Source organism: Xenopus laevis, chromosome 6S (genome assembly GCF_017654675.1).
Source record: "Xenopus laevis strain J_2021 chromosome 6S, Xenopus_laevis_v10.1, whole genome shotgun sequence".
Taxonomy (NCBI): domain Eukaryota; kingdom Metazoa; phylum Chordata; class Amphibia; order Anura; family Pipidae; genus Xenopus; species Xenopus laevis.
Window position 1 is genome coordinate 87,606,939 of NC_054382.1, and position 18,074 is coordinate 87,625,012.

At 36.6% G+C, this 18,074-nt stretch overlaps 1 protein-coding gene across 3 annotated transcripts in view; it reads left to right on the forward strand.

Moving 5' to 3' along the window:
• Nucleotides 1-18,074, forward strand: part of rttn.S (rotatin S homeolog) — an 87,418-nt gene that overhangs the window by 49,477 nt on the left and 19,867 nt on the right. For all 3 annotated transcript variants that reach the window (XM_041567781.1, XM_041567780.1, XM_018223613.2), the window contains 12 exons: nt 2,070-2,309; nt 2,720-2,864; nt 4,567-4,721; nt 5,110-5,329; nt 6,487-6,615; nt 7,555-7,665; nt 9,136-9,294; nt 11,324-11,401; nt 13,084-13,267; nt 13,971-14,044; nt 16,702-16,801; nt 17,335-17,533. In XM_041567781.1, the coding sequence (XP_041423715.1) occupies nt 2,070-2,309; nt 2,720-2,864; nt 4,567-4,721; nt 5,110-5,329; nt 6,487-6,615; nt 7,555-7,665; nt 9,136-9,294; nt 11,324-11,401; nt 13,084-13,267; nt 13,971-14,044; nt 16,702-16,801; nt 17,335-17,533 (1,794 nt within the window). The remainder of the gene's footprint in view (nt 1-2,069; nt 2,310-2,719; nt 2,865-4,566; nt 4,722-5,109; nt 5,330-6,486; nt 6,616-7,554; nt 7,666-9,135; nt 9,295-11,323; nt 11,402-13,083; nt 13,268-13,970; nt 14,045-16,701; nt 16,802-17,334; nt 17,534-18,074) is intronic.

Here is an 18,074-nt window from a genome sequence, read left to right on the forward strand (position 1 = left end):
ACAAAATACATTTGTCTAATAAATTATAAATGCAAGTTTTTATTATTGTAAATGTGAGTACACTTTCTATCGCTTATCAACCAATTAGCATTTTGCTTATGATCTGTTTAAAAGAAAACTCTCTTTGGCAACTATTTGTTACTGCACCTTGGCAAACGATGCACCTTTTATTACATATTGGGGCTTGTATGCTTATATTTACAAATAAAACCCCTAGGAATCCTGGGAAGCATGTCACAATTTTAAAGTATGCTTACACCCTGGCTTCTGAGACAAAGATAGGGGTTAGGTGAAAACTAGTTATGTTTTTATTTGCAGGGTTTGCTTTTAGCATAAGCCAAGGCAGGGAGGTGGTATCCCATTAACATATATGTTTAGTGAGGAGAGCAAAAACAGTGACCAAAACTTACTTCACTGTCCTGCAAAACGTTAGGAATCTTGGTGTGGAACATTTCAAAGTTTTTTTTTTTTTCAGGGTCCCTGATGTTTTATATAATTATGGGATGGGGCTTGAAAACTGTTTTTCATGCTCTTCTCTGCTAATCTATATATTATGAGAGCCGTAAAAGAACTTTAACATGTATCCTTATAAAATGGTGATTAGTGATGTCACTTGGTCAACTGACTTACTAAAATTTGAGTGTTATAAAATGGAATGTAACTTATTTAGAAAAATATGAATATATTTGTCAGCTTGTCATTACATGACTTGTATAAAACCACTGTGTCTGTTGGCTTGTACCTTTTTTTTATGGTCGGGAATTTCTTGGTTATATTTTACAACCTTGTATGCACAGTTGCCAGTGTGTAATTCTGAAACCATTTAAAGTTGGTCACAAGAGCATGAGGTTGGGCACTGATGTTGGGTGATCGTTTTTGGCTACATTCTGTGTTCCAACTTATTCCAAAGATGTTTATCTGGGTTAAGGTCTGGACTTTATGCAGGCCAGTCAAGTTCTACTATTCTCCTCTCGGCAAACCAATTATGTATGGATCTAGTTTTGTACATGTGGATATTCCTGTAACAGGAAATAATGTAGCCTTCTTTAAATTACTGCCATAAAGTAGAAAGCATAGAATTTTCTGGGCTACCCTGTAGCGTTACGGTTGGCTTTCAATGGGGCCCCAACCTAAACCATGAACAACCATAGATGATTATGCCTTTTCAACCAAATTTTACAGTGCATCATTAGGCATTAAAGGAGAATTCAACCCTGTATAATAAAACAAAAAACCCTGCACCATCCCGGGGAAATGCCCCATACTTTATACTTACCGCTCAGCACAGATTCTGCCAGCCGAGTTCCACGCATCCATCTCTCCTCGGAAAGCTGACTGGGAGATTGGTATGTTGGCGCAGTTTGCCAGTTTGCAACAACTGCGCATGCGCCGAATTGGATGGAAATTGCCGATCTCCCAGTCAGCTTACCAAAGACCCGGAAGATGGATGCATGGAACTCCACTAGCAGAATCTGCGCCGAGGGGTAAGTATAAAGTATGGGGCATTTCCTGGGGGGGGGGGCAGTTAACCTGGGGGGAGGAGAGCGGGGGGTCTACCAGGGGTGGGGGTACGGGTTTTTTTTTTTATACAGGGTTGAATTCTCCTTTAAGCCAGGTAGCCTTATTGTGGCATCTACCAAACCTTGATTCATCATTCAGACTACTAGACAGCTCTTTTAGCACTATAAAGTATGTTAGCCTGTTACATACAAATGTGTATATATACACCTTTATTTATTTATTTGTGTTAATGTATATTGTTGTGCTCACCACTAATTTTTAAAACCATTAGGCAGGGGTGCAATGAGGCTGTGACCACAAAATACATATAGACAAATACAAGAGTCCTCTGCACTCAACCCATTATCAATATATTTAAGACATAGACATTTTGTGCATACTGCTACTATATATATTTAGCAAAAAGCTACATTTGCTTACACATATATGTTTAGTCTTTATTTAATGTGTTATTATATACAGCCAAATAAAAAATGTTTTGTAATTTTTTTTCTAAATTCTTAATTGTGCGCACTGTATGAAATGTACACTTTTCTTTTCTTAATAAGTTCTTTAGAAACATTAAAGTTATCCCCAGAAGAAGTTCTGACATTGAAGATGACACACTCCGTTAGTGGCCTGCAAGATTGCCTGAGTTCTATCATTCAGGCTGTGTCTCATGGGGAAGTTCGTTCTGCTGTTGCTAGGATGAATTTTTATCTTTTAAATGACAGACTGGTTTTAAACTGCCTGACTGCCTGTAACATGTCTTCCTTGAAGTGTCTGCCATGGCATACTGCATTGAGCAGGTGAGTTCTAGGTTCAGAATCTCTGAACCTGAGTGTATAATTGATAAGTGCCTGTGCTGCATATCATACACATTTAAATTGTGAGCACTACGAGCAGGGACCTCCATTTTCTTTGTATTTATTTGTATTTATTATTGTAACGACCCCCTGTTGTTGTTGTTCTGCTGTATAGTGCTGCAAACATATGTAGCGATATATAAATTAAAAATATACTTTATACGTATACAGTATGCACATTGCAGGTGTGCAGTATTTTTCTATTTTGTAGATCTGGTTTGGACAGTTTTAAATATTTGTATTTCGATACACACATTACAAAAATAATATGTATATAATGAATATTTATATGTAAATATATATTTTAGTGAGGGCCATAACAATAGATGAAATGATTTTTTTCTTGTCGGCAGGTTTCTACTGGTTCATCCAGCTTGTGAAGAAGATGAAAAGCTTCTGGCAGATGTGATACGTTTTTTAAACAAGATATTACAAGAGCAGAAAGGAAATTCAGATCTACATGATCTCCAATGGATACTAGAGATGCTGCTTAAACAAGTATGAATAGTGCCTTTTGAGGTTTTCGGTTTCAACCCATGACAGATGAGGCCGCATTAACATTCATTCCTAATAAAGATAATTTAGCTGTAAAATGTACACATTTATTTTGTTCACCTGCCAATGCAATTCTGGTGAGAGCAATGAAACGTTCATATCATGCTTCAGGTCTTAATAAGAAAGCAAAAACTGCAACAAGAGGGACATAGCATAGTAATCAGAAACAATATTATTAGATTTCTGTCACACCAACATGTTAATCCTGTCCTTGCTTAGTGGACTCGTTCTATTATTATCATACATTCAAATACCGATGCACAAGAGTTATGTGCAAGTGAAATATTTATTAATTTAAAAACCCAATGAAAAGAATTTCAATGGATAGTTTACACTTAAATACACCTTTGCTTAAAATTAACACTATAAATAGGACTTGTGTTGAAATGACATTCTGCCTATTTTTTAAAAAAAATCCATATTTTCCTATTTTTTGCCATTCTGCAGAACTATTTCTTGACTTTTTACTGAAATTGCCTCTTAAAACAGGGCAATTTGTAAAGAGCTTCCTAACTACCTTTGAACAAACGTCTTTCATCTCTAACCAGCAGCCTTTGAGCAGCTCACTATCAGGGGCTTCTCAGTGGACACTTAGTTTAGTTTTATTGACTTCTTTGAAAAATCATCTGGAAGTGCTAAAGTGAAACTGGCTTCATATTCTTGTTTAGTGTTAGAAATAACAGAAACCATAGTAATTTTTTAATTAAAACAATAGACAAAAAGTATGTTCAGCACATGCCCTGTTTGTGGAGCTCATATTGAAAGGAGGTGTATAATGTCCCTTTAAATCATGACAGGTGACGTTTCAGAACCTCATATAGGCTCAATAACTAGAGCATCATGTGCATTAACTCTGACATGGAGGCTTTCCAGTGATGTATTCCACAGTGCTTTTAACCTTACTGGTGTTCCAATAATCCAGACACTTGGTCCAAATGAGCTGATGAGATACTGACACCAGAAAGTAAACTCTTTTTTTACACCTACCATAATATTGCCTTTGAAAGCAACTTTTAACTTTGCCATAAAGTATTTGCACAATGATTTTACCTATCTGATGGCCCATGTTCCTGTATGAGGGGCTGCCATATTTGTACAGCAGGAGTCCGTTAGCATTAGAAAGTCTACCTGGCAGACTGAGATGCAACAGTCAGGTTGTCACAACCGTCAGGTTTAGGAACTTCAAATAACAATTATTTAGTGTCAGTATCCTCTGTATGACTCTTTATCTGTCAGATTGGTTTCATACAAACACAAGGTCAACCTGTGTAAGGACACATTTCCTCCTTTGTTTTACAGAACCCTAGAGGAGAAGTCCATAAAATATGCTTTCTAGGGGCTATTATTTCTTTATATTTATTTCTGAATATTATTATTAATCTTAGTAGAATCTTGTACTTTTTAGCGTTCCTCTTATAGAACAGACTCAAGCTCATTTTTGACACAGATGTGAAATGTTAGTTGTTGCCAGTGATTGATTAGTTTCAATTTAAATTATTTCCAGGCTTTGCTGTTACCTATCATAATAATTGTCTTTATGTGCATTAAGGTTACGGATGTCCGTCAGTCTTAATAGCTACCATCATTAAAAACGTGCTTCTCATAAACATACTGGTGAAACATTCAATTTCAATATTACTTTTAGAGCCCAAGTCCACTGTTTGAGCTAATGGAGCAGAAAGAATATCTAGCCAAAAAGGATTTGGATGATACACGAGCAGCTGTGAGGCAGCATCTGCAAAAAGAGCTGATGAGGTTTTTTAACACACTAATGCTCTGTTTAACTTCAGTTACTGATCGGTAAGTGCCAACTTGCATTTTAAGTGTGCTTGCTTAGTCACTGGGATGTGAACATGTTTTTTTCTTCCCTCTATCTTTCAACAATGAAAAGTTCAAGGATGCTAACAAACATTTTAACTTTGTACAAATAATACTATATAGCAAACATTGTTTCTTTTATCAGTGAATAAACAATGAATAAAATATATCCGTAAATAAAATATTTGAAAATACCTGTTTTATTTGTTACGCTGAAATAACGCAGGCATACTTTAACCCACTTTAGTTATGAGTGAGACAGTATGTTTAGCCTTTGTGCCCTTTACTGTAACATTCATGTATAACAGGCAAGTTTTTAACACATCGGGTACTTGATTCCTGAATAACAAAAGATGTGCTTTCATTTTAGAAAGTGTTTGGTAATTGGTGGATCATTCAGAACACAGCTGGCTTTGCATTTGCTTATCCGTTTAAAAGTATCGGATGCCCCTCATTTCTATGGCTTGCCATCACTTGCACAAACTTTAAGAGGAATGAGTCATGTGACTTCACAGCCAGGTTGGAGCTCCTACTGCCCATCCACAGAAGCATTTGCAGTTTGTGTTAAAACACTGACTAGCCTTCTTGAGGTATACTATTTTCTTTTTTTTTACCTATATGGCACTCCTGATAACTGAACATGAAAGTGAAACATATTTGTGTATGTGTGTCCAGTATGCATGGATCGATATATATGGATGGAATCACTTATCCATGAGAATTCAGTTAACCATGTGGTTAAAGTTTAGCTATAGAGTTGAAGGCTCCCAAAAACCTTAAGGTGGCCATAAAAAAACAGATCCTATCGTACAAATCGAGGATTCGTACGATTCTTGGATCGTGTGTGGCGCCATCTTTCGTCCGGCGGAGATCGGTCGTTTGGTCGATCGGTCAGGGTTGATTTTAACCCGACCGATCCCGCCCGGAGCCGATTGCGCATCGTAATCGGATCGTTCGGCCATACGGTCGAACAATCAGATTACCCTCGCGTCTATGGCCACCATTAGACCAGGGGCCCACCAAAAAAAACCTTAGTCCAGGGCCAGCTTTCAGTATTATTATTCTTTCTCTTCTCACTCAATCTCTATTCTCCTTGTCTTTTTTGTCACTTACTATAAACTATTATTCCATCTATTTAGCCTCTTAGAAATAGGGAATGACCATGAAATAGGCAGAATGCTTAGAAGCATGAGGGCCCACTGACACCTGGGCCCACAGGGAGTTTTCCTGGTGTCCCGGTGGCCCAGTCCGACACTGCATGCTCTCCACTGGATTTTAATTACACTTTCATGGTAAGGTGGCCTAAGGAAGTTATAATTAAAAACGCTGGATTTTGTAATGCGTTGATAAGAGCTAATTGTATGATGCCTCCCACGCATATGAATACATACTTGCATATGCAGATAATTAAGGCCCATGGTGAGGAATATGCTATACTGAACAGGGAATTAAAAAAAAAAAGATAAACTCTGACTTTATGAACTGGGACATATTTTCTCTTTAAGACCTGACTAGAAAAACGGCCAGCACTCTAATGAAAAGTTTACAGGTATGTTAAATTGTGCTGAAACTCTTGTTACCGAAAGAGTTTTATAAGGAAAATAAGTGAAATAAATTGTAAGAAACTTGTGCCTCTAATACCCATTGGCATTATCATGGACTACTGCCTGACTCGATTATATTTAAAAATATATACTCAAGTGAAATAAAGTCAAGCTACCATGAAATTGTTTTCCTTTCTTATCAGATCATCTCATCATTTTATGTGGAATGGGGAGGAAATGCTCTTTCCTATATGGGTAAAGGTGTAACGAAGAGCACAGTATTGTGCTTGCTTCACTTGTCCCATGAGATGACAGCTCAAGCTAAAAACACGGTGAGAGATCCAAGCAGTGTCTTGTTGGCATAGGTTGTGTAGCAAGGTACATTAATGTTAAATCACTAACAAAATGAATGTAGTAACTTATTTAGACGTAAAATGCAATGCTAGCTGTTTGTCTGAGATAAATCCTGTTATAAATTTTCCTCTTATGCCACAGATTTTTTGTTTACATTCTGCAGCCTTTATTGTAATCCCTAAAACATTCTTATGAATTTCTCTTCTGTTTATTTGAAGACGTACAGATGGCTGTTTAAAAAAAACGTGTCTCCTTTGAGGCACTGAAGCAAACTGGCAATTAATGTCTCCTTATGGCATAATTTGCATTTTTTTATGTTTCATGGCTTTCTTTTGTTTTTCACTGTTTGTATTTGTTTGGAAATTAAGGAGCGGTAATAAATTACCTTTGCTTCTCGATCTTATACTTTTTATTGTACGTCCTGTCATTGTATGGCTTTTTTTTTTTTTTTTTAATGCAAACAGATGCTTTTTAACCAATGGCAGCATTAGACTTCCTAACCGGTAACTGTAAAAATTAAAAAAAAATAAATAAATAAAAAATGTCAGGCTGGACTTGATTAAAAATGAGGGCTTTTGTTTTTAAATCTGCAAACCGTATCATAAGTAAACAATATCAGGTAGACAGTTGGGATATACAAGCTCAGTGATCGTCTAAAAATTTGCATTAGTCTTTATAAGGTACTTGCTGTACTGCATGTATGTACAGTCAAACTGCAAAGCAAAATATTGATGCTCTTCTTTCTAGACTTCTGGGACAGGAGCTTAACCTTCATTTGTTCAGGAAATGTCAGGGAGAGGATATCCATAATAGGAGGCCAACAACAAAGTTAAAAGCTTAGTTATTGTGGAATCATCACAGTCCAGCAGACCATTCTTTCTGCTATTGCCCTAAATGTTGGTATGTTTTCCCTGTAGGATTGGATAGATCTTTGGGCTTTACCATATGACCATGGCACTGAAGAACATGTTTTATCTCGACTTGGTTTGGAATGGTTAATTCCTTTGTGGGTTGATAGAGACCCTGAGGTTAGTAAAAAATATTAATTTTTTTATGCTTCTTCATACCTCATAGTTTCCAAGATATTGGCTTTTTTAATTTTTTGGAAATGGAAAAACTAGTGTCATTAAAGCGATACTGACCCGTTCCTATAAAATTCATAGGAACATGTCGGCATCAAGTAAATGCTGCACCAGTAATCAATCCCCAAAGCCCCCCCCTCCCGCAAAGCCTCCCCCAGCCCTGCGTACCTGTGTGCTGCCGACCCGCTGACATCACTAACAGATCTTATGGGTTGCTTCAGTGACGCTGGGCTGTGGGCATAGTGATCCTTCCATAGTCTGAATTCCTGTTTTCATTCATAATCAGAAGGAAGGATTGCGCCGCCCCCAGCCCAGCGTCACTGAAACGGCTCAGGAGGTATTTTAGCTGTGTCTGAGGGTCCGGTCAACCGCAAGACCGATTAATAATCGGAATATGCAGACTGCACTGGGTCCTGTGTTGTCATGTAATCTAATTTGGATTTTATACATATTGTATTGTTTAATACAAACTTTCTCCAACTCTGCAGAACCAATGACTGCAGCAAAACAATCATCCAAATAAAAACCCAGTTTATCTGTTTAAATCTGGCTTCATGATCTTTGTTCCTGCAGCTGGAGTTGGAAACAGGAAAGGGGTTGTAAAGCCAAAATAAAATCCAATACAAATCACTACACAGTCGCCAACTGCTCTACAGGGAAACAAGCAAAGCTGATTGAGTTCTGCATGGCTAGGAAGTAAGGCGGGGGCTCCCCCTGCTCTTTATAAGTATGATTGTTTCCCTGCCCAGCAGTTACGGACCGTCTGAAAATTCCTATCAACAGCAGTAAATGAAGGGAGAATTTCACTGCATACAGTCAGGTTTCTTATAAAAACGGTACACTTTTTTTAATTAAAGTATATTGGAGATAGGTCTCTTTTTCATTAAAGAAAGTAAAAATTGGATTTTATTTTTTTGCCTTTACATGCCCTTTAAGACAGAGCATTTTCCAGGAGGCAATTGTGAATATGTGCTTTGCTTGAGGAGATTTCAGTTCATTTGGCATTAATGGGCAGCAAACTTGTGAAATCTTTCCAAATGCAAGGTTTTAATTAAGACTCTTTATACAACTGAGTTCTATAAAGTACTCTGGATTTCCAATTTTGGTGGATTTTTGATGGGCCAACTACACTGGGTTAGTTGGTTCCAGATGCCATGACTTAGATTTCAACTTCAGCAACCTGAAGAATGGTTTTACCTTTGGTAGGCTTCCTTATGCTGACCATACATAGAGCAATTTCATAGTGTCAAAAGTGGAAACCCATATTTATTCAGTATGCCTAGATTTCTATAGACAGATCAATATAAATAACTATTTTTATAGGTATTTGAGTGTCTGTATTTACTGAATTTCAGTACATTTACAACCCATACAAAACAAAACAAAAAAAGTCTTTCCCCCTGTAATTAAATCCAGGTAAGGTTTACAAGCCTTGGAATTGGATCAGCTTTAACATCTCTGCAAAAAGGTTGCCTTGCTTTGTCTGCCAGCTGTCAAAACATTTCAGGTGGACTGTGGGGAACAGTGCTCAGTATCTTCCTAAACCAGAATGAATGTAGCATGGTGCGCAGGGAGGTGAGTTTTATTTGTGTTTTTGGGGTGGTTGCAATAATGCTCATTATATCTTAGGTATAAGCTAAAAAAAATGTACCCCTTTTTTTTTTTTAAATATGGCTAATTCTTGGTCTTTTATATTTTGTCGAATTTAATTATTCCCTTCTTCTTCTTCTGACTCTTTCCAGAGTGGGGGTTGCTGACCACAGCAGTCAAATACTATTGTTATTGTTACTTTTTATTATGTATCTATTCAGGCCCTCTATCTATATTTCAGTATCTAATTCAGATCAATCCTGGTTGCTCTGCGTAATTTAGACCCTAGCAACCAGAAAGGTGCTGAAATTTCAAACTGGAGAATGGTTAATAAGAAGCTAAATAATAAAATTGTCTCGAGATATCACTCTCTACATGATACTAAATGTTAATTTTAAGATGTACAATCCCTTTAAGGGCAGAGACATGTGGAGATTCAGGGAGATTTAGTCTCCCCCTTGCAACAAATCGTCTCTTCTGTGGGCAACTAATCTCCCCACTGGCTAGAATCTAAATCGCCGGTGGATGGCACTTGGAGCGCTTCATGTTTCAAAATGCTTTGCTTTTACAACTTTGGGCGACTTTGGAAAACAAAGCGCTCCAAGTGCCATCCTGCTGCGATTTAGATTCTAGCCAGTAGGAAGGCATTGCGGGGAGATTAGTCGCCCGACGAAGAGGCATTTGTCGTCCAGCGACTAAATATCACCAAATCTCCACTTGTCATGCCCTACACCATATTGGATGGTGTATTTGCACTGTATGTGGGGAGCAGTTGTATAGAGTCATAGGGTTTCCAGGGTCGATTAGGTTTTTGTGTTGATAAAGACAAATATAAGAGGTCCCATTATCAATATGTTTAGACATTGAGACATTGTGTGCCTTAAGCTACTAAAAATATCCCCTCCTTTATACAGGGATAATTTGACCTTATATTGCAATATATTTAAGATGGCCATCCCTAGTCTGGCCAGTTCTACAATCAATGTGTAAAAGAAAACGGATCCGCACACACACAGATTAGTGCAGTCGGGGATTAACCCCTTTTATTCAGCCACCAAACATCAACGTTTCGGGGGGGAAACACCCACCCTTCATCAGCATCAGCATCCTGATGAAGGGTGGGTGATTCCCCCCTGTGTGTGCGGATCCGTTTTACACATTGGTTGCTAAGGGACCCGGCCGGGTCAACGGAAGGAACGCACCACCAGCTTGCAGGAGTGGTGAACTACAGGTGTGCGGTAGGAGAATTACATTGTAATCAGTTCTACAATCAACTATTATCTGATTAATTAAGAATTCTGTTGATTCATTATACATTTAACACAAGAACTAAATGTACCTGCAACTCACTTGCAAACATGGTTGCCCTTTAATTGGCCCCCACTGGGATCAATGGCTGATATGGATAATGGGTTGATTGCGGAGGACCTCTCCTATTTTTCTGTATGAATTTTGTGGCCACAGCCTCGTTGCACCCCCATTTAATAGTTTAAAAATTATTTGTGACCACAACTTTGCCTTGTTTGTTACAAGTTTTTGTCTTAAATGGAACACTTATGTATTTTCTAATCTTATTTGTGGTCTTTTCATTTGCAAATAGAATCTAGCTGTTTTTGTCCATCTTCTGTACTATTCGTTTGTGACTATTGCTTGATATGTGTCTGCCTTCTGCCCTTCAACATCACTGTCACTCTCACTTTATTATGTCTGCTCTGTCCATAAGAGAGAGAGTGAGAAGTATTTATAAAATATATTGCAAAAAAGATTTAATTATATGGTGCTTATTTTTATAGATCCAGATTCTCCATCCTGTCGGTTATCTAGTGGATCTATAAAAATAATAGAATAACTTGTTTTGTAGGGTAAACCATTATTTTAATAGATACTGCAAATGTAATTATGGTCTGTTTGCTGAAAAATAAATAAGGTTGTGCAATGACATGCTTGGATTCACTTAATAGCAGATTGAGCAAGATAGCAATTTTAAGATTTTCTGTTTTGTCTTTTGTTTCAGGCTGCCTATGTTCTTCAAAATTTGCTTGTTATACCAATGCCTGAAAGTCTCGAAGATTCCAAAGTGTATGAGTTTCAGGTCTGTAAGTAGTCATTTCCGTGTGCTTTGAATTTAAAGACTAAATGCAGCATGTAGACATGCATTTTTTTCCAAATTATAAAACTTTTACTTTGGAATTTTTTTTTTAATGTAAAGTGTACTCGGTCAAGTTCAAATATCTTACAGCTAAATACATTGTAAACAGACTTTTAGACACCGGCAATAATGTCATATGAACAGCAAACAGCCTTGGAAGGGACTGTAAAGTTTTTATTGAAATGTTAAATATTTGTCTCCCAATCCTAGAAATATTTCCATTCTCTTGAAAATACCATAAAATTCTTATTTGGAATTTGGTCTTTGCACAGCATAAGGTATTTGCACAGTGTGCCACAGTCACAGCAGGAATATGAATATTTCCAACCATGTATAGTTGAAAGGACCCATCATTTTAGGGACTACAGTAAAGCAGCAGAAAAACAGAGAGGCTAAGAAAAAGTGTTACTGTTTGATGTAAATAAATTACTGATCTGGAAAGGGGAGGGTTTTTTCTGTGAATATTTGATGAAGAAAATGCCTCAAAAATGTATTTGTGAGATTATAAAAGGGGGGGGGTGTGGTAACTTGATAGTGTGTGCGAAGGAACGGTTTTCTGTTAAGCAATTTTATACTTATACCAGCCTTCACTGTAACATTTTCTCCCATCTCATTCAGCTTAATCAGAAATAATCATCTGTAGACCATATGTTTATTCGTTCTATTTCTATTTCATGGAGGACAGATTTCTCTCTCTTCAACCTCTAGTTTATAAACCTTTTTGGATTCCATTTAATGATTGTGTGGTTAATGTGGCATTGTGCTTCTAAAGACTTTTATCTTTTGACCATCATATAAATTCTGTTTATTTTAGCAGATACGCAAAAATTCTTATGTTTATATTTCTCCTCATGAGTTTGCATAACTGTTTTTATATTATTTTTTTGCAAACTTAAGTATTCTGGAAGGCATTTCAGTGGGCATTAAAATCTCATCTGGTCAATGTGTCTCTCATATTGTAGTTGTTAACTGCATTTGCATTTCAAGCTTTTGCAAGTAAATCCTTCTTTGGCAAAGTGCATACACAGACGTGTCATTTATGCCACTCCCATTACCCCTGTAATATTGCATTAATTTGCAATATTATTAATGGAGGCAATTATCTTCAGTTTGATTTGCTGCTTGATCCCAGATGTACTCTGGGATCCGATTAATGTATTTTAAGGCTGTTAATAAATCAAAACAAAATGTATGCCAATTGGTTTTTAGCATTTGGATCATTGGATTCCATCAGTCAACATGTAGATACTTGTAGTTCTGCTGACAAGTAAATAGCGTTAGTGAATCCACTTCTCTCCTAAATAGATTTCTGGTAAGAGTAGTTGTTACTTTTGTGATCAAAGGAGTGAGCGTTCTAAGAACAGAGATGTTTGCGGTTTATGATAAGGCCATGGTGGTCCACATTAAGAATTGCAGGACCATAAGATTACTGCAGAGCTTTTTAGAGCCAGAGGCAGTAGGGCCCCATGCTAAGGAAATCTAGTATGTTTTAGCATAACCTAAATCTTGGGATACTGAAGCTGAATAAAACTATTATAGTTAACTTGATGAGAAGTCTGTTCTCTACACACAATTCTAACTTCTGATTCACTTCTGCTAAATGTCACATTGTGATGTATTCACAGGGCCCTTGCATACACGATGAGGTTTCTGGATTAACATTGGTAGGCAGAGCTGCTCTCCAAGTTTTATTGCATGACTACCACTTCTATGATCATGTTGGTCAGATGGTGAAAAACTGCTACTTTGGTCATTATACCTCCAACTATCCCAGCTTTCCATGTATAGCTGCAAAGGATAATATTAATGGTACGTTAGTCTTTGCATTTTTTATTTTAAAGTGTTTGAATGTGTTAGTAAAGATCCTCTTAACACAGGCTTCTTTAATCAGCATTTGGTTTCTGTGTAGCATCCCAGCTGCTGCCATCTAAGTTACAGACCCATGTAAACCCACTTATCAGCTAAGGTTTTTTTTAAGTTGAATTTCCTCCTTCTAATCTGCTAGGACATAGTAACAATAAATATAATGCTTCTATGGTACGACGGAACGTGGGGGGTTGACTAATGACAATATAAGCCTATATATATATATATATATATATATATATATATATATATATATATATATATATATATATATATATATATATATATATATAAAACAAGGCCTTTAAACTGTCTTTTTTTTCTTTTTTTATCTTACACAGTGAGACCCAGTTCTTTAATTTTGTATATTTTAACTTAAAACTATGCGCACACATTGTAACTAGACTTGCCCTTTGTGTTGCTTCAAATCCTTGAAGTGATAATAAAACACTTCAGATTTACGGCATCAGATTAGTGTTTACTTTCCTTCCATCCAACTTCAACACCATCACTTGTGCAAATCAAGATGCATGAACACCATTTACACACAAATACAATGTGCTTCCATACTTTACATTTAAGTTCATTTTTGTAGACCAAACCTTGGAGAGAGACCGATAAATGTGGTACGTTATTTTGTTTACAGGCTCTGAAGACTCCGTTTACCTCTGGCAAAGTGTGCATAGTTTTTCAGACTCCAAGTCAACATTGACCACATTGGTAAGTGATACTGGTTCCCCCCCCCCCCTATATTTAACATTAAATATCTTACAGTGATTCTTGACTGTAATGTATGAAGTAATGATTTGGACTCCATTTCTTAGTTCATTTACAACCCATATCCAAAACAGTTGGGGCAGTATAATGTAAATAAAAAAGACAATAGCATGATTTGCTATATTTAATTGCAAATAGTACAAAGGCATATCAAATGTTGAAACTGAGGAATTTTATTGTTTTCTTAAAAATATATGCTTATTTTAATTTAAGGGCCAGCAACACGTTTCAAAAAAGATGGGACACGTGCATGTTTCCCAATGTATTTCATCACCATTTTTTTTTTTAAAGGAGAAGGAAAGGCCTATTTACTTGGGAGTGCCAAAAGTTAGGCACCCCCAAGTGATTACTGTATATATACTTACCTCACACCTCGTTCAGGTGCTCCTATCAGGAGAAAACTGCAACGTTCCAGGGGTTCTTCCCGCGAGCCCCACGGAGCGATCGGCTTCCTTCTTCTTCTTTCTTCAAATTTCCTGGGGCATATGCATGCACAGTAGAACGAAAATAGCTGACTTCTTCATTAAACTTGGGCTTTACTGCGCATGTGCACCTACACAAAGAAAGACGAAGGAAGCCGATGGCTCTGCAGTGCTCCCTGGAAAAACTTCTGGGCCTTCCCAGATTTACAATAATGCACCACCATACTATCACGGATTCTGTGTTTTGGACTGTGTTTTGATAACATGCCAAAGGGTCCTTCTACTCTATCCCAGAGCATCCATGATTTCTAAAAAGAATTTAAAATTTCACTTACATCTCCTTGGGGGTGGACACAGGAACAATAGGTATAGCTTGTACTGTTAGGACACAGGACACTAGAGCCAAAGGAACTTTTCCATATCTGCTATACCCCCCCCCCCCATCTTGGTTTTTACTTGCATTTGTGGATGCAGTGACAAACTGTGTTTAAAGACAAAGGTTTTCTGAAGTATTCCTGAGCCCCTGCAGTGATTTCCACTACAGAATATTGTCTTTTTTTAATATAACGCCATCTGAAGGCCCAATGAGTAAGGCCATCCAGTATTTGGCTTTAGGCTTTGTCCATTTTATGCAGAGTTTTCCATATTGTCTGAATATTTTAATGATATTATGTACTGTAGAGGATGAAATTACAAAATTCTTTGTAATTTGTGCCTGTTTTTTTTAAACTGGATAAGTATGATATCCGCAAGAATTGACTGAACTGAAAGTCTTTAATACAGTGAAGGCAAAAGCAAACATATTGCTGGCATAAAATAGTAGAAAGCTTTATGGGTTCGCTATAACAAACTCACTGTCGGGAAGAGTGGCTATAAATATGTCAACAATGCTAAAACTGCAAGTGCTGAGAGGCAACTAATCATAGGGCTAAAATCTATTATTGTGCACTGAAGTTCTGGACATTCCACTACTTACCAGCACATATTTGAAGGTGAATAGCCTTGACTAATGTGAGTCATTTTGGCATTTAAATCTTGATTCTAACTAATGTCCACTTTATACCTAGAAGTGAAGAGATGTGTGTTCCACCGTGTCTTAGATTTTTTTTATATTGCATGCTTCTGCTTGTAGTCTGCTACCCATGTTAATACAATTTGACACCAGCACTTAAAAAATCAGCAAGTACATAATGGAGCAATAGAAAATTGTAAATTGTAATTTTACATCATTTTTGGGGTTTAAATCTCCTTTAAGACGTAAATGTGCAATTATTTTCCTCTTGACTTGTTTTAATTTTTATGATTGACTGCTTGGCGTATAGAGAGATTTTAACTAAACTGGCAGACAGAATGCAGCATCCAACTAAGTCCAAAAGACTCTAACCCAAACAGAAAAGTAAAACTGCTAGAACCAGTTCTAGACTGGGAGGCCCATTTATTAAAGGTCGATTTGCAAATTCATGTGAATTATTTTATACTCTAATAAAATCGAATATACTCACAATTCGACTGGGAGGTTATTTAAGAAAAAATTTGAATGTCTAATATGTGATCTAATAGTTCAGACTGGAAAGTATTTTTTCGAAAACAAAACTCGAATGTCAGGAAGGCTATTAACATATCTAAAAAGCTCAATGGACCTCTTCCATCGGCAGGTTTTAGGTGGCGAATATTTGAATTTGTAAATCTCACATTCTAATTTACATTCAAACGGGATTAAAATTTGAATGTCTGAATTGTGACACCAAAAAAATCCAAAAATTCATATTCGAATTTACTATTCGACCCTTAATTAATCTGCCCCTTTGTGTAATTGAAATGTCAGGGCATAAACTGCCCACTACCAATAAATACTTAATGTAATGTAATGTACTTAGTGCAATTTTCAGTAGCCCCTCTGGCATTTTCCAGAATCCTCAGATTGCCAGTCTGGGTCTGGCCAGAACCAAAAGTTCTGGTTATTTTACCAAGAAGGTATAATTTTCATATTTTATTATATGCTAAAACTGCAATGCAAAATTGAGTGAATGTGTTAAAATTGAGAAAAATTATTCCCCCATTGCATAGAATATTATTGAAAAGAACAATCTGGAGGTAATGTCTTTAGTAGAATAATATTTGTTATGCAAATGTTTCATCATAATTAATTAAATTTAAGCTTTTTTTTTTTTTTAACAGATTCATCCAGGATCATCACCCACAATCAGTACAGAACACTTGCTTTCAGTGTCTACACCAGTATGCTCAGATAATGTTGCTGACCTACTCTCAGATCAAGGTGTTTAATGATGTTTTGAAAATGTTTTCTATTTTTTTACGTGTATATATCAATATGTTACATTTATGTAATGATAACTATAATTTATTTAGTACTCCAAATTGTTCTAGCTTCACTGAATGTGTTCAACCCTCATATTCACTTGAACATGAATTGTTTTGTCATCACTTGCCTTTAGCTATTGCAGGTGTTTTACATTGCCCCATTTCTCTCAGGGAGAACAACAATCAAAATTCCTGTTCTCTGTGACAGCTACTAAAATGTCAGTGGCAAGTACAAATGCTTTGCCAACAATAACATTATGCCTATTTGTAAGTCTGAAAACAAAATTGCAAATGTATCACAGCACATAAACAACTAGTCATCAGATACAAGATGATTTGTTGAGACTGGCTGCCATTAAGGTCTGCTAAAATTTTGAATGCTCTGTTTTCTGAAGCTTTTATCCAGAAACTCACCTACAGTTTGTTTTATTAATGTCTACATTAACCTATATTGAATCTTGCTCATAATATATGGTGACTCTTTTACAGATCAAAGCAGCAAACTGAAAACACCATCTCAAAGCACAGAAAACAGTGAAGGGACAAATTGTGTTTCTGAGCAGTGTTCTGTAGTTACACCATGTTTGCTGTCTGCAGTGTGCAGTTTACTGGAAAATTTGCTGGCAGTGAATCAAAAAGTCACAGTAATAGAATTATCTGAAAGAAGCATACTTAAATGTGTGGCAAGGTAAATTATTGAAAACATTTATTTATTAAAGTTCATTTAAACTTGGAAATAGTTGCAGTTCGAACATAAAGTATGACCATTGTGTTGTACAGATAAATAATATTAAATGGTATTCATAATCTTAATAGTATTTAGCACACTAACTACTTATCCACTGGTATACTACTTATACACAGTCTTTGTAAATGCTAAGGGCAAGCTGTTAGGTGTTTTGTACCAGCACCCCATATCCTCTTCTCTTTCCCTGTAAAGAGTGATTGACCAGACCATCAATCATGACAGTCTACGCACGCAATTATTTTGCTAAATCCATTTTCTTCCCTTCCGACATGCTCCATAAAGGGGATAAAGATTAGTTGGAATTCTGTTTTGGGGTATATTCTGTTCAATAAATCTGGGTTACGTTACCTATCCTATGCATACCTGTAGACCATGATATGCATATCAAGATGTGTTCTATTACATTATATGGTGGTCAGGGGGATTTTGGGTGACTGTTTTCTGCCAGCTGCCAGATTGCCTTGTGCACCATTAGTTTAAG